The sequence below is a fragment of the Chinchilla lanigera genome, unplaced genomic scaffold (assembly GCF_000276665.1).
Source record: "Chinchilla lanigera isolate Chin_1 unplaced genomic scaffold, ChiLan1.0 scaffold00022, whole genome shotgun sequence".
NCBI classification, from domain to species: domain Eukaryota; kingdom Metazoa; phylum Chordata; class Mammalia; order Rodentia; family Chinchillidae; genus Chinchilla; species Chinchilla lanigera.
The window spans coordinates 24,319,703-24,344,358 of record NW_004955423.1 but is presented as its reverse complement, the minus strand read 5'-3'; the positions used below and the strand labels follow the sequence as shown (position 1 = coordinate 24,344,358).

Sequence of the window (24,656 nt, the reverse complement as noted above, 5' to 3'; positions counted from 1 at the left end):
TTGTGTTAATGACAGTTCCCAGCCCTTGGGCATGTCATGCGCAATTAATTCCCTGGCTCCCTGGAAGGCAGCTGGGGTGAATTTTTTTTTCTGCATCATCCTTTTGGGGATAATTGTTGATGATGTGACGTCAGCGGATTGGTTTTTTTGTGCTGAATGAGAGAGAGAGAGAGAGAGAGAGAGAGAGGGAGGGAGAGAGAGAGGCACAGATGTGCGCAGAGGCCACAGACACTGACATTTGAAAATTTGGAATCCAGGGCAAAACCAGATGGGAATCGGCGCATACCAGCGTGCTGCCAGACTTGAGGCTGCGTGGGATTATTAAGAAGTTTTTCTTAAAAAGAAAAGCAATCTCCTCCGCAGCGCCCACCCCGCGCCCTTGCCGGCCGGCCCGCAGGTGGCCCGCGCGCTCCAGGTGGGCACGGAGGCCCTGCGCCCGGGCTGTGTCAGGAGACGCGGCCGTGCCATGTGACGCGGGCCAGCGGGAAGGGATTGGCCGAGGCGGCGCAGGCGGCGCAGGGCCGGCTCCTGCCTCTGCCTCCCTCCCAGCATCTTCCCGGGAGCCCGAGGTGCAGCCGCATCCATGGCCCGGCTCTCGGCGTAACCCTGTCTCCTTTGGGCTCCGCAGCGCACAGAGCGGACCTGCAGCGGCAACAGCAGCGGCGTGGCCAGGCGCTGGCCGGGACCTGCGAGCGTATCCTCCTGGGCTTTCTCAGACTCTTCGGAAATTAAGGAATGCAATTCCGCCACCATGATGGAAGGTAGGATGCTTGCCGCTGCTGTGGTTGGCTGGCTGGCTTGCGGGCAAGGTCCCGGCAGAGCGGCCTGCGAGATGGCTGCAGCCGGCCCGGGTGCTAGGGCCGTCCTGGAACCTGGTGGCCCGGGTTTTGCACGCGACAGTGCTGCGGCTTGTTTCCAGCAGATCAGGCTTCCAGCTCAGGGAATCGAACCCCAGGGTTCAAGGCCAGCTCGAAACCAACCGAGCGCTTCCTGGCACCGCGAGAGAGCAGAGGCCCAGAGCGTGTGCCGGAAGCCGAGATAGGGCTGGGAGAGAGGTGGGCGAAAGAATAAGTTGGGAGAAAAGATAAGGTTTTCTGTGCCGGGTTCCTGGAACTACGCTGATTAAACATTTACAATGGAAACTTGTTTTCTGAAATTGACGTGAGACAGGGGAGGTCATTGACAGTTATCGTGCTGTCCTGTCCAGCCAAGGGTTTAAGCATTTTTGAAATTCTTCTAAGATATTTTTATCTCTGCAATTTGCATCCTATTATTGGAGCCAACAGTGCAGCACATTTGGGCCATAAACTGTATTTCATGGGGCCGTCATTGCAACAGAAGGAGAATGGAAGGAAAATATCCGGGCCTCCTGGCTTCTGAGTCAGGGTCTTCTCACATTAAAAAACAAATGTGTGTGTGCTTCCTAAATGCTTTCTCCATGCAATGGGTCTTCGCCAAGCATCCAGCGAGCACTTTCTCGTTATCTTTTTTGCATTCAGTATTAAGTGTAAGAGGAACTTTCCCTGGAGAGATTCTGTTTAAACTATATATTATTCTACTAAATCACCGTTCCCAGCCTGAGATAGTGACAGCCAACACTGCCTCAGAACAGCAGCAAACTGATCAGAGAAGAAGCAGGCGGATCTGTGCTGGCTTTGATTTTCTGTTTTCACACTACAGGGTGGTGCAAAACTCCTGGCCTTCCCCAAGATGACAGGCAGAAATTTGTCCCTAGCCTGGATTTTGCAGGGCAGAACTGAATGCATAATGGGTCTCAGATCAGCCATGAAAATGGCAGAGGCCACCTCTGAAGCCAAGGTCTGCCCTACTGACTTCAAACGTTCCTCAGAAATTTACCAAAATAGGCGAAGGGGAGGTGGTTTCCAACCACAGCAACGTACCCGTACTTACGTGTCAGAAATCAATTCCTTTTTCTGCTCTCTGTCATTGTGTCAAACGTTGTTAATGTGATTTGAGGAAGTGAAGAATTCTGGAGTCAAAGCCTATAGATTTTGGGAAATAGCCTTAGAAGCGAGACTGGGCATCATTTTGTTATGGAGCCTGGTCTTGTTTGCAAAGGGATCTCAAGCTGGTTCTTGATACACAGGCCTAAAGAAACGAGGGATGCTAACTCTGTGAGAGTCAGTCATTTTTCATTCATTCAAAATGAATTTGATCTTTGAATCGCAAGGCAAGACAAATAGACAGTCATTTATGGACTTTTCAGTTAAAGCCTCATCTAGCTGATTCTCCTCAGGGAAAAAAAAAAAATCTTGCCTATAAAAGTGCTATGTTCCTCCAGCTAAATTGCATGCAACCTTTCCTACAAATGCATCTGCCCACACTCTGACTAGGTTCTGGTGTTACACAGGAAATGGGAAGATCACTTTCCTTCTTGCCCTGCGAAGGTAGTGACATTTACTGATGCTCCGGTCTGTTGTGCCACCCCAGAATGCCAGGCCAAAGTCCTGCAATGAGCTTATCTAAGCTGCCTAACCTGAAATGAGCACTGAACAAAGACCTGTGCTGGTGTGGGATTAGCACTGTTGCTGGGGTTGCCGAATTTATCTAAGGAAGGATGTTATCTTAGCACTGGCAGGAAGTAAAGGTGACACCGGATGCAGTTGGCTTTGAGGGGAACCTTCGTGAGAAACTGGACAGGTGCTTTCACTGGTTTAAAGATTTAAGTGTACCAAGTAGTTCTTTTGTACCCACAGTTCCTACTTAAAAGCTTTTTGAGCCTTGTTATCTTAATGGCTTAGTGACCTTGGGAAAGCAGGTAGCATCCTTAACCAGAAATCAGTTTGGCTGTCAAAGAATTTCCCCTAGGTTGTCATGTTGGGGGCAATGAATGCTCATGTTTCTGATACTGCAGCCCAGAATTTCGCCTCTGCTCTGCTCTTCTCCAAAGATCCAGTGTGGCGGTTGTTATCTCCACTGAACTCGCCCGAAGAGAAAACCAGGCTGTGCCATCAGTCGCAGTAGCCCTGGAAAGATAGGCTCCCCTACCAGACATCCTAAAATACAGTCGGCGTAGCCCTCTGCCCAAGCAGCAGGGAACCCCAAAACCTTTGCACCATTAAAACAGTGTCCTGTCCCTGCTCACCCAGGTCTCTCTCCCACACACATACATGTGTCATGTGCACATACGATCATCTACACAAACGTCTTTCTAGAGGAGGCGAGAACATGTGTGTGAGCGTGAGTGTGACTGTGGGCATTTCCACATTGCTGGAGCATTGTCTGCTGCTCAGGAGGGCAAGGTCATGACCGCTTTCCAAAGCCCCTTCTCTACTTTGTGTGGAAGAGCAAACAAATATTCAGCAGAATGGCTCGGGGTTTAGGTGCGCATTCTCTCTGTGGAACACGATATAAACTGCACTCAGCCAATGCCTGTTGGAAATTCCAGTCCAAGGGGAGGAATTGTTCCTCCTTCCCCAGGGAGCTCAATGTCATGAAAGGCAGCTTGATCATTCCGCAGGAACTTAAGCAGGGGATCAGGAGTTTGTGTCTCTGTGCTTGTATTTCAACTTTTTATTAAAAACCTGTGTATTTTAAGGGATTTGATTGGTTGTGTCCTGAAGTTTGTATTTTTTGGCAGTGGTTGGTTTTGAGCTGTTTCTTTCCACAAGTGGCTGCTGGCTGAGGGGAAGGTGAGCAGGGCTCATCTGCTCCAGGTGCTGTGTGGCCAGGCACCCACTTAAGGGCTATTTTTTCACATATAATAATCGAACCTTGAAAATTCCATTTTTAAAGCTACCTTTCCGAAGAGAGCTGAACCTAAGTCAGGGTTTTTTAGGATCTCTTCTCATTTGTGCAGCTGCCTGGAGAGCATTTCCCTGTCCATGCAGAACTGGTTGAAGGGATGCATGTTTTCAGTTCAGGCTCTTAGGTGCTGTATTAATGAAAGATAATTTTCTGGTTGTCACTGGCTTCACTCTACAAACCATCTTAAAGTTAATGAGGGTATTTTGGAGTTTAATTACCATTTCAAGTAATAAAATAAATGTTATTGATGTGTTACTTATAATCTACAAATAAGTGTATTCTATATAAAGTAATTTAGAAGTGCCTTTGCTAAATCTCAAAAACAAAAAAAATGTATTAAGGCAGAAAAATATTAGAATGGAGTTTGAAGCCAAGTCCTTTTAACAAGACTCATCTTTTTGATCCTCTAGGATTGTTTTCTTTTTACTTTGTATAAGGGTGAAAATGGTCAGTAAACTAAATGATAGACCTTTATTTCTTTGTTTGCATATTCTATTTCTTTTTATTTTAAATATGAGTACTCAATCATACCTTTCAATTCCTCATTAATGCCTTGTATGTCCAAAATCATTATTTGGATAATATCACATAATTTGCAAATAACTGAACTTTTGTTTCAATTAAGTTTATAAACAAAAAGAGGCTTTTTTCCTATGTAGAAATGGATTTTTATAATATTTGGGAAGTTCTTCAATGTGATTACAAATGGGGCAAAAGATCTTGAAGTGGGGATGGGCGTGGTGGGGCACATCTATAATCCTAGCACTTGGGAAGCCGAGGAAGGAGGACTACTGGTGTTCAAGGCCAGCCTGGACTACATAATGAGTTCAAGGCCAGCTTGTACTACAAACAGGACTCTGTATCAAAAAAAAAAAAAAAAAAAAAAAAAAATCTTGACGTGGGAGCTGTTCCTTTTATAGTTAGCTAAGACATTTAAAGAGAATACTTCCAACTCTACCAATTCCCTTCCCTTAAATGCAGTTATTTTAGAAAATCTAAGCATGCATATGCGGTTCTGTTTTATTTGCCAGTCCATGTTTGCAGTACATAGTGTCTACATTCCGTGTGAGGAGTTGCTATGTGTACATAACTCATCTTCGTTCCTTCTCTCATCCCCCTTAACCCCCTCCCCCCACCTCTTGTGTGGTTTCTAGCCTCTCTCAAGTCTGTGTTAGAAAGAGATGCTTAGATGTGTATATCCCCACCCAATTCCAAAGATCAACTCCTAAGAGTAGTCTTTAAAATAAATCATACTAGAAAATCCTGGGTGACTTTTTCTTTTGGATTTAGCATATAAACTATCAATTTTCAAATATGCAAATCACAGGAAGTCACCAACACACAATTTTTATGCTCCTGAAACTTTCTTTGTGCATTGATTCCTTGGAACATATTTTTCACATAGGAATAATGATATAAATGCTGGTTAATCTTACACTAGTCAACCAGTACCAAGCAGAAATACTAAATGTTGGCCATGAAATGTTTAAAGAATGGTATGGTTTCCATAGTAATTAACTGGAAGAAAAGGATGTAATAAATGTGTTTTTAATTTCAAATATTATTGGTGTTGGATATTGCTGTTAAGACTTCCAGCACAGTTTACCTAAGTGTCTTGGTTATTTTCTCTCATTGCTGGGACAAAATACCTGATGCCCAAAATTAAGGAAGGAAAAGTTTATTTAGCTCACAGTTTGTGAGGTTTCAGTCCATACTTGGCTGGCTCCAAAGCAGGAGGGCTCATGTCAGAGGGAAACAGTTCACGGTGGTAGAAAACAGTAAAAGCATCAAGAGCAAAAAAAGGGAGGAGCAACAGCAAGCAGCCTCTTTCCCTCCCTTATATTGTACGCAGGCTGCCCACCCTGCTACACCCTGTGCAGGGTGGGTGTAGCACTCATGCCCATAATCCCAGCACTCACACCCATAATCCCATTGGATCATGAGTCAATCAAAAACTCTAGAAGCCTGCCCCATGACTGCACGAGGCTTTGTGGGGAACATCTGGACACAAACCGTAACACTAAGGTGATTATGAACAAAGCAAGTTTAACTGGAGGAAATTGAGAGAACTTGGAGAAAAAATTTGAAGATACTTGCAGAAAATATTTTAGATATTTTCAGAAGTTTTAGAGACTTGCATCACTGGATTTTTCAATTGCATTCAATTTCATTTCCATTCTTGTGGTTCACCTTCTCTTGATTCGGTGTTATCATATGAATTGCTATTAAACTTTGAGTAAGGTCACTATGTAAACTCACAAAGACTATCAAGAGAAGGAGAGAGACTTTACTGAGATGACTATAAAGAATTGGAAGGAGAAGGGGATAGTGGATTTGGGCTTATGTTCCTGGAAATATCCCCAAGAAGGAATTAGCTGAGTAGGAAGGTAGTCAGAGATACAAGGGAATGGAAATTGGTGTGGGGCAGGGGTCCTGGTCTAGGTCTAAAAGTTTGTGTCTTTCAGCACAAAATGTATCTATGGCCACAGAACAGCTCCATTTCCAGAGGGAGAGCTGCAGTACTTTGGATGTGGGGTAGGATAAATCCCCATTCCTGGAATTTACGTGTCGGTTAACTGCATCTACAGGATATTGGAAAGATACTTGACATCTAATTTTAAATCACTTATATCATGTTGCTTCCTTGTGTCCAAGTTTCAATTTCATCCCGTTTTTCTTAAAATGTATAACCTAAAAGAGCCGGCATGTGCTGGCCTGCTGTCTTCCTCAAACTCATTCCTACACTCACAGCCCGTTGTCTCCCAGTCCTTAGGAAAAACTCTTTCCTGCCTCCGAGCTCTTGCTTTGGTGAAAATGGTCTTTCCCCAGCTGATGGAGTGTCCAGTTCTCTTCCTTATCATTCCTGTCATCCCACCACACACGTTAAGCTCCTGAGTCCTCAGTGCTGTGTTTACACACTGTGATTGTGGCACTGTGTGGTGGGGTTACTCTGTGAGGGCGGCCATCTGGTCTACCATCTTCACCACCACACCTTCAGTGCATAGTAGATGGCCAGCACATTTGCATACTGAATAAATGAGCAAAACTAGATATAAATGACTCAGATGACTGTGTATTGTATGCTGTTAGATATCATTTAGGACATTATGGTAGATATGAAAAATGTTCAGTTTTGTATTCTCACTGGGGAAACAAAATATGTAAACGCACCACAATTAGGACATAAGAATGCATTATGAAGTGCTAAACAGAGGTACAGGTAGCACATCTTGAGGAACAGGGGAAGAGAGATCATTGGTTTGAAAGTTGTGCTTGCGTTTGGACTGTTCAGGTGATCCTCTCCAAGGAAATGCTTGTGCAGTGGGGACACACTGTGGCCCAGCTATTGAAAGATTTTCTAAGTTGGTTTTGTCAACATCTGTATGTGTTTTTCTTCTTTCCCTTTCACCCTCTTTTATTTTTGCCATTCCTCTGCCGTTTCCCCACCCTTCCATCCTGCCTTCCTTTCCTGGGTTTCTTCCTTTTCTCTGCTTTATGACCAAGTTAAAAATGCTGGCTGCTATGGTTATAGTGTTTGACTTGGAATTGGGGAAAGTATTTTTTTAAAAAAATAATAAACAAATGAAGATGAAGGTAAGATTGCATGACACATTTGTGTGAGTGACTGCAGAGTGATGGTGTGTAAGATTTTTCAGATGTGAAATTGTTTCTGAGTGGATAATTTGTTAATCTTAGAAGCTCAGTGTGTTTGCTAAATTTGTGCAGTTTTGGCCTTTTGTTAGAAAGAATAAAGACACAGAAAGCAGACATGGGTTTGAGTCTGTGTATCATTTCTGCTTGGTTGTATACCTGGAGAAAGTAACTTCACATTCCATGACCATTCCTCACAAATAAAATGAGTTTACTAATCGGACACACCTCTAGACATTCCAGCTCTAAGAGTCTCTGGCAATTTTTGAATGATCTGATTCCCCACATCTATTCCCTCCTAAGGTAGAATTCTAAGAATTGACTCCTCTCCCTAACCCCACCTTACAATATACTGGCACCTGGCACATGCATAGTTCAGGTGCATTACTAGCGTCTTTCTACTGGTTTGCTCTTCCTCCATTATTGTTCTGCAAGGGTGCCAAAAGTTGGTTTTATATCCGACTATGTTGGAAGATGAAAAATGCTCTTATACAACCTTCCTTTATAGCATGCAGTATAGAACTCTTTCTTGGTGCATCAGAAATTGCAGGTCAATTTACTAGGTGTCACACACTCTTCTGGGTGATGTAATTCAATAGTGAACAAAACAGGCAGAAAATTCTGCCTATATTGAGCTTTCTACCAGGTGCAAGAGAGATGATTTTAAAACATAAAATACAGAGTGCCTCCTGTGAGGATGAGTACTGGGAGAAGATGGGAGTGGGGTGGGCAGCGGAAGACCTCCAGGAGGGGGCATTTGGGAGAAGACTTCAGGGAGTGAAGGAAGAGAACAGCCATGTAATTACTTAGCTGAGTGAGGAGTCCAGGAAGCAAGCAAAAGCAATCTCAAAGGCTCACAATGGGGCTGTGCTGGGCACAGGGGCAAAATAGGCAGGATGCTAATCTGTGTAGACGCCAATCAGAGCATAAGGGATTGATGGGGAAAGGAACACAGGAAATAATACGCAAATCAGCACCTAAGAGTCCTTTCCAATGGTGGAAAGGCCAGTTTCCTTTTGCAGAGGTCTGTCAGCATTAGTCTCTATGATCTGCACATCAGATGATAGGTTCTTGCACTAACCCTGCAGATGTCTGAAGATGGTGTTCTCAGACTCAGGCTGCCCGCGTGTTTAAGAACATGGGTCAGTGTCATGTCCATGGCTTAGCTCGTGATTCCAGCTCCAAAGATAGAGCCAAGAGCTGAAAATGTCTGCCTAGGAGAAACATAAATGCTACTCTCCTTATTTAAATAGGAGAAACATAAGTGCTACTCTCCTTATTTAAATAGGAGGAAACTAGGGCTCAACGAGGTTAAGTGACCTGCTCAAAAAGACCAACTAAAAAGAGGCAGCATCAACATTTGCTAGCCAGGCTCAAGGCCTGGTCCGGTGTTCTTTGCTTACTGGTGTAATTGGAAAGTCTTCTTTTACTTAAAATGGGTTTGCTGGGTCTCTGGCTGACAAGCAAACAGCAGACCACCTAGATGTGACATGGTGATTCTTCCTAACTAAGCAAGTTGATGTAATGATCAAATCTTGGTCCTTCAGTCCAGGTGATAACGTGAAGCACCCAAGTGCCCAGTCCAAGCGGGCTTCTTGCAGGGGAGCACATTGTTTCCCAGGATTTCATGATGAGAAGGATCGCACTGTGATGTCACCAGTCCCATGGACTCTCGACTTTCACAGCTTGCACTCTACAAAGCGTTTCTCAAAGAGCCTGGCTCCCGCCCTGAACAAAGGCCTTTTTTCCCAGAGAAGGACAATTCATTGTCACTGACACTCTGTGAAAGTCTCGACCATTGTCGTGAACACATGATACTGTGCGCCATCATTTGAAGATTAGCCAAAGTGATCCAACCTCTTTTTACAGTTGAGGAAACCAAGGCCAAATGAAAGAACTTACCCTGGAATTTTTATTCTCTCTGGAAGAGAACAAGCCCAAGTTTATTTTAGCAATGATTCTAAAAATGTGAATAGACAAAGACTTGGAACCCATGATGTCTTTCACATTCAAAGGTGCTGAGGCTGATTAGGTGAGTGCCAAAAGACACACAAACGAGTGTGTCCCCAGGGTCATGGCTCTACTGAGTGCCCATACAATGTGACCATTTATAGCTCTCTCCTCTGCTCTTGCACCTGCCATCCCCAAGTCAGTCTGGTGTGGTGGGAAGCACCAGACCTCAAAGAAGAGCTCTTCTTCCTCACTAGTTGTGTGACCAGGAGAAAGTTCTGGAATCGCTCAGCTTCCTGTTATAAGGTGGGAATAACGCTGGGTCTCACCTCATGGAGTTGTCGTGAAATTCAAATAAGACAATAAATCTGAAAACACCTGAAAGTGTGTGGTGCAAATGCCATTTGTTGTCTCCTCTTTTTCTCACTCGGCTTGTAATCACTTGTTGATGTCGTACAGTTCAGAGGCTAGACGTGGTGGCCTCCTGTTTGGTTTTTCATGTAGGGTATTGGCACAGCTCCTCTGCAGGGAAGACTTGCAGATTTTTCTCTTCACTGTTCTGTTAACTTATTAGCATCTTCCATAATCCTTCATTCCCAACCCCCATGTGATATGCTTGTCTTCTGACCCACGAGCGGTGTGAGGAATCAATCCCAGCTCTCTGATTGCGCAACTATCCCAACATCGCATTGCAGGTCGCCTCTGTGAATTGATTAGAGTTGGCACAGGAATGATATTACTTTGCTTTGCTACAATGAGCAGATTCCCAAATGTAAAATACAGTGGAGTGTAGGTGGTCTCGTGCACCCCCCACTGCCAGTGCCCTAGTGAGTCTCTGAACAGGATGTGTACAAAGCCGTTCACACGCTAGCTGTTACAACGGTGGCAGAAAATGGACTCTAATCCCTAAGTTTCTCTTGAAGTTTCTCTTCTTAATCTGGAGAACTCTGTTTCCAGATAGCCACACTCGAGTTTGTGTTTGGATTCATTCCCGTCCTGCCTTGGAGGGTCCTCAAGAGTCATAGTTCACCCTTCCTCAAGACCTCTGGACTCTGTTCTCTTCCTGCCACCTGCTGCTGCCACATCTGATAGACTTTGCTGTTGCCACCTCCCAGTATGTTTCCTAACAGCCAGCAGAGACCAGGGTCTCACCTGCCTCTGAGAATGCAGTCACACATCCGAGTGCACTGTGCCAGATGGTCACACTGGCCGCACTGCACCTTCGTCTCTCACTGTCCTGCATGGACAGAACTCCTCGCTATTCTCTTTGTACCGTGTATGCTATTCCTTCCCTCTGCACGTGGGTAACAGTCCATTTCCATAATTCAAGGTCAAACAGCAGTGCCCTCTTCAACCAAGTCTTCCCACACTCAGCAGGTGACACACAGCCGTTAGTTCTTGACTCCCAAGGCCACATAGCATTGGTTTTGGAGGAGTCAAGACTGACCCAGGTTAATCCCCATGTATGTGACCTTGGAAACCTAATGGACCCTTTTCCTCATTAGGAAAATGAAAGTGATGTGACAATCTCTTTCTCGTGGGTAATTGAAGGTGTAAGGTTGTAAGAATTAAATCAGAAAGTGCACTTGTAGCACCCAGAGTTCTCCGGAGAACCAGAGCTGAAACACTAGGAGATACGCCTGGGGAGGTGGAGGAATTGGCTCACACATTTCTGTAAGACTGCTGTGACAAGTCCCCTAGAGCCCCAGATCTGTAGGGTAGGACAGGCTGGCAGGCTGGCAAGTGAGGCAGAGGTCAGTGCTTCAGTATTGGTTCCCAGCAGATCTTGGGTGCTGCATTTTGTTGAGGCTGTTGCTTCCTCATACTGGCTTTGTTTATTCCTTGTGGAAGGCCCAAGGACTCTGCTGGGACAGGAATTATGCCAGTTGACATTTCCCAATGCCTGACATGTGTAAAGGCTCAATAAGGATGTAATGAATGAATGAAGCCCAGGTAAGGCTTAGGTAGGGATCATAGACTTTTGGAAACATAATCAAGCCACCTAGCATATGTTACCATGAGAACTGCCTAAATTAGTATGTGTAGCCCATTTAGAAGGGTGTTTACTCTGTAGTAGCAGAGAGTTAAATGCTACCCGGATGGCCATGAAAGGCTCCTGGATGATTCCTGGTGCCACCGGACAGTCCCAGGCCTGTGCTCCCCGCTCACCCAGCACCCCCATCTGCTGTGTGGGAGCTCCCTGGCCGAGAGCCATCCCCTCTTCCAGCAGCAGCAGTTAGTTCATCTAATATCTCACACGTTTGCCTGACTCTTTTAATTATTTTCATCTGCTTTTCAGAGGCCAGGTATCACTGGAGAAAATTTCGAAAATAGGAAGATTCAAAGAAGAAATTGAAATACCAGTAACCTCACTGTTAGGAAATAAGCAACAACTACTCTGATTGGTGGAGTTGGACCATGGAGTTGACAGACAGATGATCTGAAGTTCTTTAACCCCCAGCCACCACATCTGTAAAGTGGCTAAAATAATACCACACCACATAAGATTGGTGGGAAGATAAAATAAGACAAGGAATAGTCTGCACATAGTTAGCACAGTACCCGGCACACCAAGCACTCAATAAATGTCAGCTCTTAATTTCTTTATGATCAAAATACATACTTATGTCAACAATTTATAAGTACATATGTGCACATGTGTGTGTACCTACACAGGTACGATTTCTTTACTTTGCATTAGATTGTAACCACCATCCTAGGCATTGTCTATGTTTTGTAGGAGCCTGGACTCTGGAAATGACTCCCCAAATTTAAATCCTGACCTCTTGCCCTAACCAGCTGTGTGAACTTCTTCAAATTATCTCATTCCTCAGTGCTCCCATTTCTTCTTCCATATAAGATAATCTCTACCTAAAAAGGCTATTATGAGAATAACATTATTTCAATTTACAATATGTATTGCTATTATTGTTTTACATTCTGTACATTATATAAAATCTATATAGAGAAAAAAAGTATTTCTTACACAATCAGGAAATGTTAGTTATCATTATCACAATCATGAAATAGTCTCCAAAAGCATTGTCTTTGCTGGTTGCATAATTTTCCATCAAATGATAATTGATTATTGCCTGTTGGTCATATGTTCTCACTATTGTCTGGAGCTTAATTTGTGGATTTAATTAGAATTGCTTATATTAATGGCCACATGGTATGATGTGAATTTTGACTCTTTTTTGATAAGCTACCTTGGTAAGGTAGGTTAAAATGGTGAGAGCCATCTTTTGAGCTATAGCCTTAGTGTTGCACCCAGCAAAGGGGACTTTGGGAAAGCCATTAACACCGGATTAACACGGGAAGGAGAAAGCAAGGTGGTTGAAGGAGAAACTGATTTAAATTTTTAAAATTCTAACATCTCCTGGCCCTAGTGCTCATCAGTTATCAGATGTGGCCAAGAATGTGGTGGATGACTGGATATCAGTTTCTGACTTTCTCTCTGGCAGCTGGCTGTGTATCCTGGATGAGCCACCACTTCTTTTTTGTCCCATCTGTGTAGACTGGTAAATGACATGCACATTCCCGACTTTCTCGCTGGGTTGTGATAAATGTCAAAGCACAAAATATGTGCAAAGTATTTTGAAAACTGTAAAATTGTTATTTAAATCAGGTATTACTATTATCTTTAGTACTTTGGAAACTCTGCTCTCAACTGAAGGGTTTCACTGTAGAATTTTGGAAGTGGTAACTAGTTTTAAGGATATATGATGAACCCTTGCTACAGTCACCCCCTACCCCCATACCCTGAAGCTTTCATGCCTACAAATGATTTCATTCATTTCTGGAGACTAATTTAATGAATTATTGATCAGAATGGGGAAAGCTGTATGTAATTTTGGCTATATGTACTTTTAAACTGAGCAAAAATATTATTACTAATAGGGGATTTGTAGTGGGACAATTTCAAACCCAATCAAAGTGTGTTCAGGTAAAATTTTGTCTTGGCCTAGTTACAAAACCAAATATAGTTCTGTGTTCAATTTCAGACTATAGATAGAAAGGATTCGGTCTAATGCTTCTCACGCTAAATGGCAAGCTAAATTATTTAATCTAGATTTCTTTTCCTGAGTTTTCTCCTGTCTACTGACTCATGACAACACAGCTCAATTTGGTTCACTGAGGAATAGAGCTTGTCACATTCATGATCAAAATCTGACTTAGAAGAAGTGGTTTTGTGGCAGTGGAGTATCGTGTTGTACCCTCGTGTCTCTGCGTGAGGCACACATAGGATGCATAGTCCTTTCTCTAATGGACTCTGCATTCTAGCATAAGGATAGAAGAGTTAAGAACCAAGTGAACAAGTAAGTTAACCTGACTATGGTAACATCAGAGTCATTTGGTTAACAGTGGGGATAGTAGAGGTGACAAAGACTGGTGGTGGTGGTCAAGGAAGCTCTTCCTGAGCAACTGCATTTGAACTGAGACATCACCACGTCATGACATGCAGAAGTCTAGGGACAGAGCATTTCGGGAGTGACCACAGTGGGGATAAATGGCCAGAGGCTTGATAAGCTCGAGGATCTAAAGCAAAGGCAGTGCAGCTAGAGACCAGTAAGGAAGGGGGAGACGGGAGGGAAGATTCGGGTCATGCAGGGCTTTGCGAGCAATAGGGTAGATCTGGAACTTCTTCTGAGGCAGCGGAAAGCCACTGGCGGAGTCTCAGGAGAAGGTCATGATCTCATCTGCATCTTTAAACAATTACTGTGGAAATTGGATGGACTCAGATGCTACAGATGGGGTTCTGGCTGTTTCTGGTTTGTGTTTTTTTGTTTTCTGAGTGGGTGTTGTCTTGAATCTGTGCATGATAATAAATACCATGATTTTATTTAAATTTCGTGTTTATTTGTGGGGGCTGGTGGAGGTTGGAAGGGATGGTCCCTTCAGTCCCTTGCCCCACTGCCAAGCCACCCATGGACCCCATCGCAGGTGAAGTCTGAGGGATCAGAGTGAAGACTTTTTTCAGCCAGTGAGCCAACTCTGTTTTATCCCAGATGGTTCTGGCATTAGGCATTTTCAGAAGCATGTTGACAGGTGGAAAAAATGACAGTAATAGATATCGGAGTATATCATGTGCTTTTATTCATGTAGTTGTTTTTAATGGCTTTGAAGTACTTTGATTCTTTGATAGTTTGATGATGAATCCATTATTTTTTTTGAGCTGGCTTTCATCACATGTGCCTTCTCTGTAGGCCAGATCAAAAAGATAAGAGATGTCAAGTGATCTGTCAGCAGAGCTCACCTCTGCATGCTCCTCTTTTCTCCTCAAATGCTTCACTATGACCTCTCATGTCCTCTGTGAATTTCATCAACTGAGTCCCACTCCCATCACGCTAGGCTCACCTGTGCTCCTCTCTGACCACAGAGCTCCTCTCTTCCGATCTGTGCGGAAATCCTCCATGCTCCCAAACGCAGGGAAAGGAGGGGCCATCCTGCAGGTGGGAGCTGTTCCTGATGCATCCTTCTCCTCACTAAGGACTCTAGTGTTCTGTTCTAACTACTTATGTGATACAGGAGCAGAGGCCACGGGCTTGGAAGTTAAAATATACTTGTGTCCAGATCCAGGCTCTGTGGCTTACTGGCTATGTGCTTGTGGACAAGCCTGAGATCCAAGGTTCTTCTCTCCCTTCCTTCCTCCCTTCCTTCCTTCCTTCTTCCCTTCCTTCTTCCCTTCCTTCTTTCCTTCCATCCTTCCTTCTTTCCTTCCTTTCTTTCTTTCTTCCTTCCTTCCTTTCTGCTATCCCTTCTTTGTTCCTTCACTTCCTTCTTCTCTTTTCAATCTGTCACCAATTCACAAAATTGTTATCAAATCTGTACCGAGGTTCCAGTCACTGGGCCGGCACCAGGTGTATATGGTGGGTGGAGATCGTGAAGTAGATCTTGTGGTGCTTAAAGTTTTGTGACATAGTAGTTAAATTAATATGGATAATTAGACAATTGTAAGTGAGCAACATACTGGGAAGGAAGTAATGCGTGGGATTCTCAAAGGGCTTCTGAAATACAAGACCTAACATAGAAAGGCAGGGCGAGTTGAGGCTGTCACAGCGTTTATGACACTGCATGTGTAGAATCAAGCACATTTCCTACTTCCCTTGCATTCGGTGGGTCATAAATTCTCATTGTTATCATTGCCACCATGACTGTCAGCAGCACACCCCCCCCATGTCTATACTGGTACCAATTCAGAGAGCTTTCTGGGATTGCCTCAGGCGCTTCCGGACTATTTAGTGCACTCTTGCTGACTTTCCCAGACTTGCCGGGCACTGTGCCTCCTGACTCTTGCCAGCTCACCTAGTTTGTGCCCCTCTATCTGAGCATTTTCTGGGCTCACCACTCTAGAATCAGGAACATCTTGGTTTCCATGCATGCCTCACTTCTCTCGTAGGAGGCTCCTGACTTGACTGTGCTTTCTCTTAAATGAGTGTCCTCGCGATGCCAGAATGACCACTACTATGGTGCTGTTCCAGAATAAAGCAGAAGTCTCTTAGGAAGTTTTCCAAACGCAAACGAGAGTGAAGAGCCCCCCGCTGAGCCCTCTCTGCACTGTGCGTCCCTGGTCTGGCTGAGTTACGAACCTGAGGGCTATTTCTCTCTGTGTTTTTTGGTCATCTTTCCTGTTCACTACTGGCCTAGAGACCAAGCCATTCATCTAATCCAAGCCATCAATCTGATCCTCAGACTTTACTATTTCTCCATTCAAACGCTATGAACCTCTGGGTTTTGCAGTTTTTACATTATCAGTACATCTGTGTTACATATCATCCGGGCATGGTGAACCCTTGATTCTCCTGTCAGATGGGTGAGGGGAATCCCTCTTTGTAGCTTACCATCACCTCTTCTACCAAAGTTACTCAAAGCTAACGTTGGTTCTTTCCTTTTCTTTCCGTTCTCTCATTAGACCTTATTAAAAGATAGCTGTCTTTGAACTTAACCAAAAGTTAGCTACCCCCAAACATCTCTGGATCTCTGGATATTGTGCAGTGTGAAAGACAGAATTGTATTGTCACTGAAATGGTCTAGAATTTTTCTTAAGCCCGTACAGCCGTCACCGCTGCTCCCCCTCTGGGAAGAGGAATACTCAAGTAGTGTTCAGATGTATTAGTGTGGAAATAGTTGTCACTTCTTGAACCCTTGCTAAGTATTATTTGGTTTTTTTTTTTTTTTTTTTTTTCCAATATCAGGAATCGAACTCATGACCTCGCGCTTGCCAGGCAGGCGCTGTGCCGCTGAGTTAAATCCCCAGCCCCTCCTTGCTAAGTATTAAAAACTGTTCTTAAATTATCTATAAGCATTCATCTCATTTAACCTTCACAGTTCTACAAGGTTGGTATTATGATAATTATTTCCTTTATACAGATCAGAAAACTGAGTCTCAGGGAGCATATGGTTCACCATATAAATGGAAAAAGTCACACTTTTGTTTCCTATAATGCTGTGAAAAATTCATAATCTCACACATCAAAATTACTGGCTAACAAAAAATGAGTAAATGGTGTAGAAGTAGCAAAACTATTACCCAGGGTGTTTTGTTCTGATTATTTTAATCAGATTGGCTTACAGTGTCTCCTGTTTTACTTTATAGGTTTCTATAGCAAATGTTTCTTAAAGCAACTTTAATAAACTATAATGGATGTTGCAGATAAAATTGTCAGCGCCTTTTTCGGTATTTAACACAATTCTCCTGTGCTAGAGTAGGAATTCTCTTTCTGTTTATTGCTTATTAATTATTGAGTGCATCTCCTACTTTCAGTTATAATCAAGCTTTTTATTCTAGAGCATTCCATAGGAAATTCAGTCATCAGTTGACTTGTGTTTGATAGAAGAATAAAAAGTCACTTGCACCGTGTGGCTTGGAAAGGGTTACGGTTCCCACCTTCATATTAATAGCTTCATTGTAAATAGAGGCTTGACACCACTTTTGATTTATTAATACTCCTTGCAGATGCTCAGTTCTCAATAACGATAATAAAATGCACATTTTAGAAACACATGAAAATATGCAGCTCCTCTCCAAGCTTACTTATAGACCTGACATAGAGTACTTCTGCTATTGATTCTGCAGTAAACACAAACAGTCCCAGGCGCTGCCTTCTGCCTGTGCTCGGGGGTCTCACTCCTGCTGCATGCTCGTTGGTAAAGCAAAGAGAGAGCCACAGCAGAGGTGAGCTCCATGCACAAGGCTGGCCCCATAGAGAGTCCAGTCAACCAGGCAGAGGATTCCCTGATGGCCAGATGGACTCTTCGTGAGGTGGAACAGTCAGTCAGGGCTGGCAGGTCTGTATACGGAGAGGGGGCCTGTCTGCTACCACAGCTCCACGAGGGTCATTCTTAATCCCAGGTTTTCTTTGGTTAATTTTAATATTTATTATTGTACATTTGCAACACATAATGATCACATTCCTCCTGGAGAGCTGGTTCTTGCACACAACACACCTTAATTCTTCTTACGTCCCTGTCCCCTCCCTCCCTCTTCTTCCATCTCTTCATCTCCTTCCCTTCTGCAAAAGATCTAGCTCCCTGTTTCTTATTACCTGTCTTTTATTTTGCTCTTTGATTTATTTATAATTGGGTTTCTCGTGTAAGAGAAACCATGCAATATTTAATCCTGTGTGTCCGATTCATTTTGCTATGGTCCTCCCATCTGATGAACCAAGGCCCAAGGTCACAGTAGAGCTCGGAGTGGCAGCGCAGAATGACACCACTGAACGGTAGGCCCGCCAAGGTGGCCAAGTTGTCGAGGCCCTTGTCCACTGTCACAGGGAAATATGTACTTCATGTGGGAACTCTGAATCACCACTCATCACCGTGTCTGAGCCCTGAACTTGCCTGTGTTGTCAGCCATGGTTTTAATGATCCTGCTGAGATCTGGCCAAGTCACTAAGGAATGCAGTCCTTGGGCTGCACGACCCTTCCTCCCTGGGCTTCATCCTTCTTTTCAACACCCTGGTACAGTATTCCTTCTTTTCCTTTATTCTTTCTCTCTTCATCTCCTGCTCCCTCCCCTGCCTCGCGCCAGGCTGCCCCTTCCTGTGTCCCTATCCCTGTGTCTCTGCCCTTGCTCTTCTCGCATTTGCTTGGGTTCAGGTAGCTGCAGAACATCATCAATAAGATAGCAACCTTCGCAGCAAGGCAGCTCGGCTTTCAATCCCAACCCACTTCCCTTCCTCACTGCTGTCTTGGCCAATTTACTTCTCTATTTTGTGTGGCTGCCTTTCGTCTCTTAGCTTTGAAATAAATATTAATACAGTACTAATACCTGTTTCACAGAGTTTTGTGAGGAATAAATAAGTCATCATATGTAAGGTGCTTAGTACATAGTAATTGCTCACCTAATCAATCTTGGCTTTCTTTTTTGTTCTAACATCTGCAGTGACAGGTAATGTATTTCAGAAAATTCCATCTTTGGGACAAGAAGGAAGAAAAACCCTTCCCCCAAGAATAGAGCAGAATAACTCCTGCCTCTAAGGCGCTTCCCAGTTCTTCATTTTCAAGTTCCTGTTGGCCACAACAAAGCGAGTTGGATGACTGCCACTGGGACCTCAGAGACCAATACATCAGCCAAATTTAGTTTTTCTCTTAATACTTGCAACTCCCCAGTCCCCAGGTGCCAGCCACCCATCTCCACAGTGGAGGGAGAGGCTGACGGGAACTCCGTGCTTTGGGCTGGGGTTGACCCGAGTCTTGCAGGAAGCGGATGGCTTTCTGTCCCCTGCAGTGGAGCAGCCATATGCCAAGATGCAGATGCTCGCTTCCCACACAGGGCGGGGGCAGAGTAGAGCTCCAAGTGACCCTCAGAGCCAGCGGCACCCAGAGTTTTGCATGAAACCTTCAGTGTGATGTTCCCACTGTCCCATGACAGATGGTTTTGTTTTCCATTTCCAAAATAAAGTCAGAGTAAAGGGGGCAGAGAGAAGTCATTTGTCTAAGCTCTACCTGATTCCAACGGGTGTGCTCTGAAGTACCTCCTAGTCCCACTTCCCTTGAGTGGCTGTGTACCCTCTTTCGCAGACCACCTCTTGTGGCCTCAGTGGCTCCATCTATGAAATGACTGAGATCCATGTGGTGATTGTGACCTATTTCTCCAGCTCCGACATCCAGGCCCTCTGGGGGTGGCTTTGGAGTTTGGAGCACTGGTGTGGTGATCACTTCTGAAGTGTCCACCCAAATGTGCACAAACCTGCCCCAGTCACTGGTTTAGGCCTCTGTCACTGAATCTCACTTCTGCCTACGTTAGCACACTTCCTGGACCAAGCACACATCCTGTGTCCCATTACCACTGAGCAAATCCCCTCAGGAACCCAATGGAGCTCCAAGAATTCTCTTCCTGTAGTTGCTTAATGTGTGCAGCCTTGACCCACAAGTTACTGGAGTTTCAAAGGAAGGGGAGACGTGCCTCAGACTCTTGCTGAGGTTGGGATGTGGTGGAGAAGAGAAGGAGTCCAAGGTCCACTGAGCTCTGCCAAGTTCCAGCTGCTCACCTGCTCGCCTCCCTCCCAGGACCCCTCCTGTCTCCAAGGCTGAGGAAGGCCCGCGGCTGTGCAGGGAACTCAGATCTGAGTCTGCCCTGCTTCTCCTATGATGCCGTGACCTCTCTTGCTCCGTGGTAGCAGTCACAAGATGAGAAGTATCGTTCCAGCTTTGTGCTAATCTTTAACGTGTCCTTTGGAATACAACCCTCTTCATCCATAAACTAGCCATAAAACTGATTGCCTTCTCACCGAGTAATCTTAGAGATTCTCTATCTTGAGCCAAGTTAAGGGTTTAATTATCTCACCTAATTAGGAGGACATTGAACTACATTTTCTCCTTCTTCTTTCCCCTTTGCGTGATAAATTCAGTCACCAAGAACTATCAGATCTCTCTCCAAAAATCTGTTTCTTTTTCTATTTCTGTAATCGCCACTGTGATCCTGGTGATCCACTTCTGGAATCCTGAAGTAGACTGCAAGCTGTCCATGCACCCCAGCTGTGCTCATTTCCCCACGCTCACGCCCCTTTGTGTGTGTGTGTGTGTGTGTGCGCGTGTTTACTCCGTGCTCTTGCTCAGACCTCGATGGTTCATCCGCCACTGCTCATGGTACCAAGCCCCCTGACCTTCCGTAAACAAAAGCTCCCCAAAATAAACTTCCTGCTCTTCTTGGTCACCATCTTCATCAGATCCCCAAGCCTCTGCCAAGGTTGTTTACTGCAGCTCACTTCATGCAATTTTTCAAGTCCTTCAAGGTGCAGCCCAAGTATAGAGAACGTCCCTGTCCCCCTGGTTCATCATCAGAAGGCCCTGCTCCATCGTCCTAGCGTCTCACATGCATGGTGCTAGGCTCAGGAGCAGTACCCAGGAAGTGCTTGCTGAATGGATGAATGGCATCTTCCCATGGTCTCCCTGGCCAGCAGCCTGGTTCTCTCTGCCTCAGTAGCAGGAGTCTCTCTGCCTCATCGATGGTCTTGCAGTTGCAGAGAGAGCTGTTTTCCTTGTATCCACTCAAGGAAAACTGTAATTGGTGAAACTGGAAGAAGGTTTCAAACAGGAAAAATGCTTGCCCTGCCATTTTTTCTATAGGTTGAAGGTGCAGAGGCTTTCTATGTGCCAGGTCCTCTGCTGAGCACCTCACCAATACTCTACTCTCTGAAGTGCTATGGGATTGTGGGGCAGGTGCTCTATTATCTCCATTATATTGATATGAAAGCAGAGATCCAGGCAGGCTAACAGGTCCAGGATAAGGAAGCTATAACATGGTTAAACCAGTATTTGAATCCAGATATATGGACAAGAGAACACACAATCATTAGAATTACACTATGCTGCCTCTCATACCTCTGCAAGCACTGCAGAATTGTCTAATACATCCCAAACTCCATGGCTGGGAAGAAAGCGGCTCCTCTGTCCTCCCCTAGAGTCAGTGGAGCCCGAAATCATCATGCTGGGAAGCGACAGCTTTTTCGATTCCCTTAAGACGCTCTCCCAGCTCTGCTCAGGGAAATGTGCGCTAGTGTTTGGATGCTGAATGATAGCAGCCGTGCCGTAGCTGGAGCTCCTCTTTCCTTGTTCTTTAGCCCTCAGAGCAGCCATACACGAGGGAAGGAGTTGCCTTCTTCTGGGAAGCCCTGCTTCCTGGAGCTGCCCAGCATGGCGTGCTAGGAAGCTCTTAGTGACAAGCCGCGGGTCAGCTGCATAAAAATGAAGTGGACATTTGTGCTTCCCTGCTGGTTGAGTTGGCTCGAACTGATGTAAGTTCAGATTCACAAAAGCAGAGACAGGCCTGCTTCCAGGCTTGCAATGGAGCCGGAGCAAGGCAGGCTGAGTGCCCGGCTTCTTACAAAGCGTGGCCTTCGATGTGTGTCACTGGTACCCTTTAAAAGCAAGACTCAGACTCCCCGCCCCCAGCCCCAAGCAATGGGATGATGTGGCAGCAAGCCCTACCCCTGGTGACAACTGGACCCTGCTCGAATGTGTGTGCAGATCAGAAAGTTTTAAAGGAGTGTATCCATCAGGGTAAAATTTCCTGTTACACAAGATATCTAAACCTGTCCCCTCATTGGTCATTCATTGTGAATATTTTTTTTTCCAGCTTGGTCAAATTATGTGTTCTGAGTTCTCGTGTGACAATTATAAGTTTAGGAGGTGGGCTTCCATTCCTCCTGCAGTGCACATTGGGCCCGTAACAAGGAATACTTTGTAGATTTGCTGAGGTGGGAACATGAACCAACCTCTCAGGGATGCAGGGGTTTAGATGGGGTCAGTGAGAGTACACCTAGCTGTATAGTGAGCAGCTCTGTCTAATGCTCCAGAATTCTTTGGAGTAATTATAATACAGGGTTCTCCAAATGCCAGGAGCAAACACTACTTCTGAATCAGTGGCATACCTTGAGATTGTTGTGCAATGGCTGTGACATGAGGCTTTTGGAATTTTTCCATTCTGCATGCAGGGCAGATATTGCTAATCAACTCATTGCCCTGGTCAGATGCAACCTACATCCGAATCTTCTACAAGAGGTTAACTAGATTCAACACCTGAAGCTGGGAGAACTGCTCACTGTAGCTGGATTTTGCAAGGTCTAGAATAAGCGTTTTTCCCCATCTTTCTGTTCATTTGAGCCTATGTTTAACGCAGATTTCTCTGTCCCCTCCTTCCTGTACTTGGGTACGCATAGGCCTTGGTACACATAGACCTTGCCAACTAGGCTCCAGACAGATCAGGAGGATGACTTCATTTGCTCTGCTCACTCCTGGTAAAAGGACTGGGAGATGCTTTGGGAGGGGCAAGAGAAGAGAAGGAGGTGGAAGGAAGAATAGGTAGATTCTCGGAGGACCAAGTTTCTGAGTGGGGAAAATTATGTGTCAACCAGAAACACAGCTGCGGCACCCCAGGACAGCCCACTTTGTGGCCTTGTTTATAAATGTTGCCACTCCCCAAGTTAACTTCTGTTACAAAGGAAAAGTACTAATCTTTAGAAGTCCCTTGGATTTTGTGGATCTGTGACTCAGTTCCCAGTACTTAACCGTTTCGCCTTCCTCCATCACACCTCCTGCTTCTATCAGCGTATTTGTTTTTTTTTTTGTTTTGTTTTGTTTTGTTTTTGGTTTTTCTCCGGTACCGGGAACCGAACTCACGACCTTGCGCTTGCCAGGCAGGCGCTTTTGCCGCTGAGCTAAATCCCCAGCCCTATCAGCGTATTTGGATGTTGGTTTGCCGACTGGAACAGGAGCTCCGGGAAGGTGGGCCACAGAGCACACCTGTTTTCTTTTTTAACTCGAGTCCAAGATACTACCAATGGGTGGTTTGGCAAGTTTGAATGAAGAAATGAGGAAATGATATACTAAACATGTAGGTGAATGGTTTAATTTTAGGATCTCATCTACCACGAAACAATCACCGACTGATGGTCTTTTGACTGCAAGAAGTTTTCTGAAATGGGAGAGGACTACACTCATGTCTGCTCCAGTGGTTTGATTCTGAGAGCTGGCTTCACCGCCTGCCCAGCACACGGCTGTCCTCTGTGTACGTGTGCACCTGGGACTTAGAATGTCTCAAGCTTCCATGACCCGTCCAACCCAAAGGGCTTTGAACAAGGAGGAAATTTCTATTTCCCAGCTGACAGAGCGGAACGAGCCAAACACAGGCTGAAGGAGCAGCAGGGTGTATGGCTCTTTGGTGTCATTGAGGGCTCGGGCCTTCCTCTTCCTCCGCTCTCTTCTCTGCCCCTGCAAATGCCTGTGATTGTTACTGACCTCAGCCTCCGGTAAGCCACTGTTCAGAGGCAGAAAGACACTGTCTCTCTGACGTCCGTTTAGAGCCTGAACATTTCTCTTCCATCTTCACGGTTCATCAGTTCCCAGAAGGTCCAAGCAAATGTCTCATATTTCATGTCAAGGTCGGTTCCTAACACAGTCATTTCACCAGAGGAATGAATGACTGTGATTGTCTTGGTGAAATGAAGGTGATTGGGGCATCCTTCCGAACGCGGGGAGGATAGCCCAGCATCCTTGACGCTTATGAACATGTGGAAGAGCCGATACCTGAAGAAACCCTGGGCTTTGCTAGAAAGGGGAAGTGCACCCTGCTGGGGGGAGGGAGAACTCATGCTGAGCTGAAGGAAGCAGCAAGTGTCTGCCCATGCACGCTCCTTGCAAGAAGCGTTCATTTCAACAAGCGCGGCAGGTCCATCTTGTCGGAAAGTGCAGCAGCGAGCTTGAACCCTCTCTTGGCCTGCCGTGGATTGCCTTCTGCAGACGCTAACCTCTGCAATGTTTGGTTGACTTTGAAAAAAATAACCTTTCCTGCTGCTCTTGACTGGGCAACTTATTGTCGAGGCTTAGTGACAAAGCAAGAGAAGGAGAAAAGATGTAGCCACGAAACAAGCACCTGCTCGATCCTGCTCTTGGCAAGTTCATCCTCGTAGCTCAGGACTCACAAATAGATGGAGCTCTGCAGACCAGCACTTCCTCTGCCAGGGGCTGAACTTTCACAGTGCTGCTTTTTGCCAGCATTGCAGAGCACGGTTCCTCCATGTGAATGCTAGAGGCATTTCACACTGAGCGATGAGAGAGCAACCAGCCTTCTTGATAAAATTCCTGGAAGACCCAGTGCACTGCCAAAAACTAGTCTTAAAACTACGTTAAGAGAATTTGTTTCTTGATATGAATTCCTATAGTTAGAACATGCATTAATTGAACCTTCTGTCCCTAGTTATTATGAATGTTGCTAAAGAAAAGCACAGGAGAGAGGGAAGGGAGGGAGGGTGGGAAGAAGGGAGAAGGGAGGGAAGGAAGGAGGG

General features: G+C 45.1%; 1 protein-coding gene across 5 annotated transcripts in view; it reads left to right on the top strand.

The window, feature by feature from the left end:
* Positions 1–24,656, top strand: part of Sgip1 (SH3-domain GRB2-like (endophilin) interacting protein 1) — a 197,766-nt gene that overhangs the window by 8,808 nt on the left and 164,302 nt on the right. For 4 of the 5 annotated variants that reach the window (XM_013514519.1, XM_013514518.1, XM_013514517.1 and 1 more), the window contains exon 2: positions 629–761. In XM_013514519.1, the coding sequence (XP_013369973.1) occupies positions 752–761 (10 nt within the window). In that variant the 5' untranslated portion in view covers positions 629–751. Of the gene's footprint in view, positions 1–491; positions 762–24,656 lie in introns of those variants that run through there. The other variant, XM_013514516.1, reaches the window with a different exon arrangement.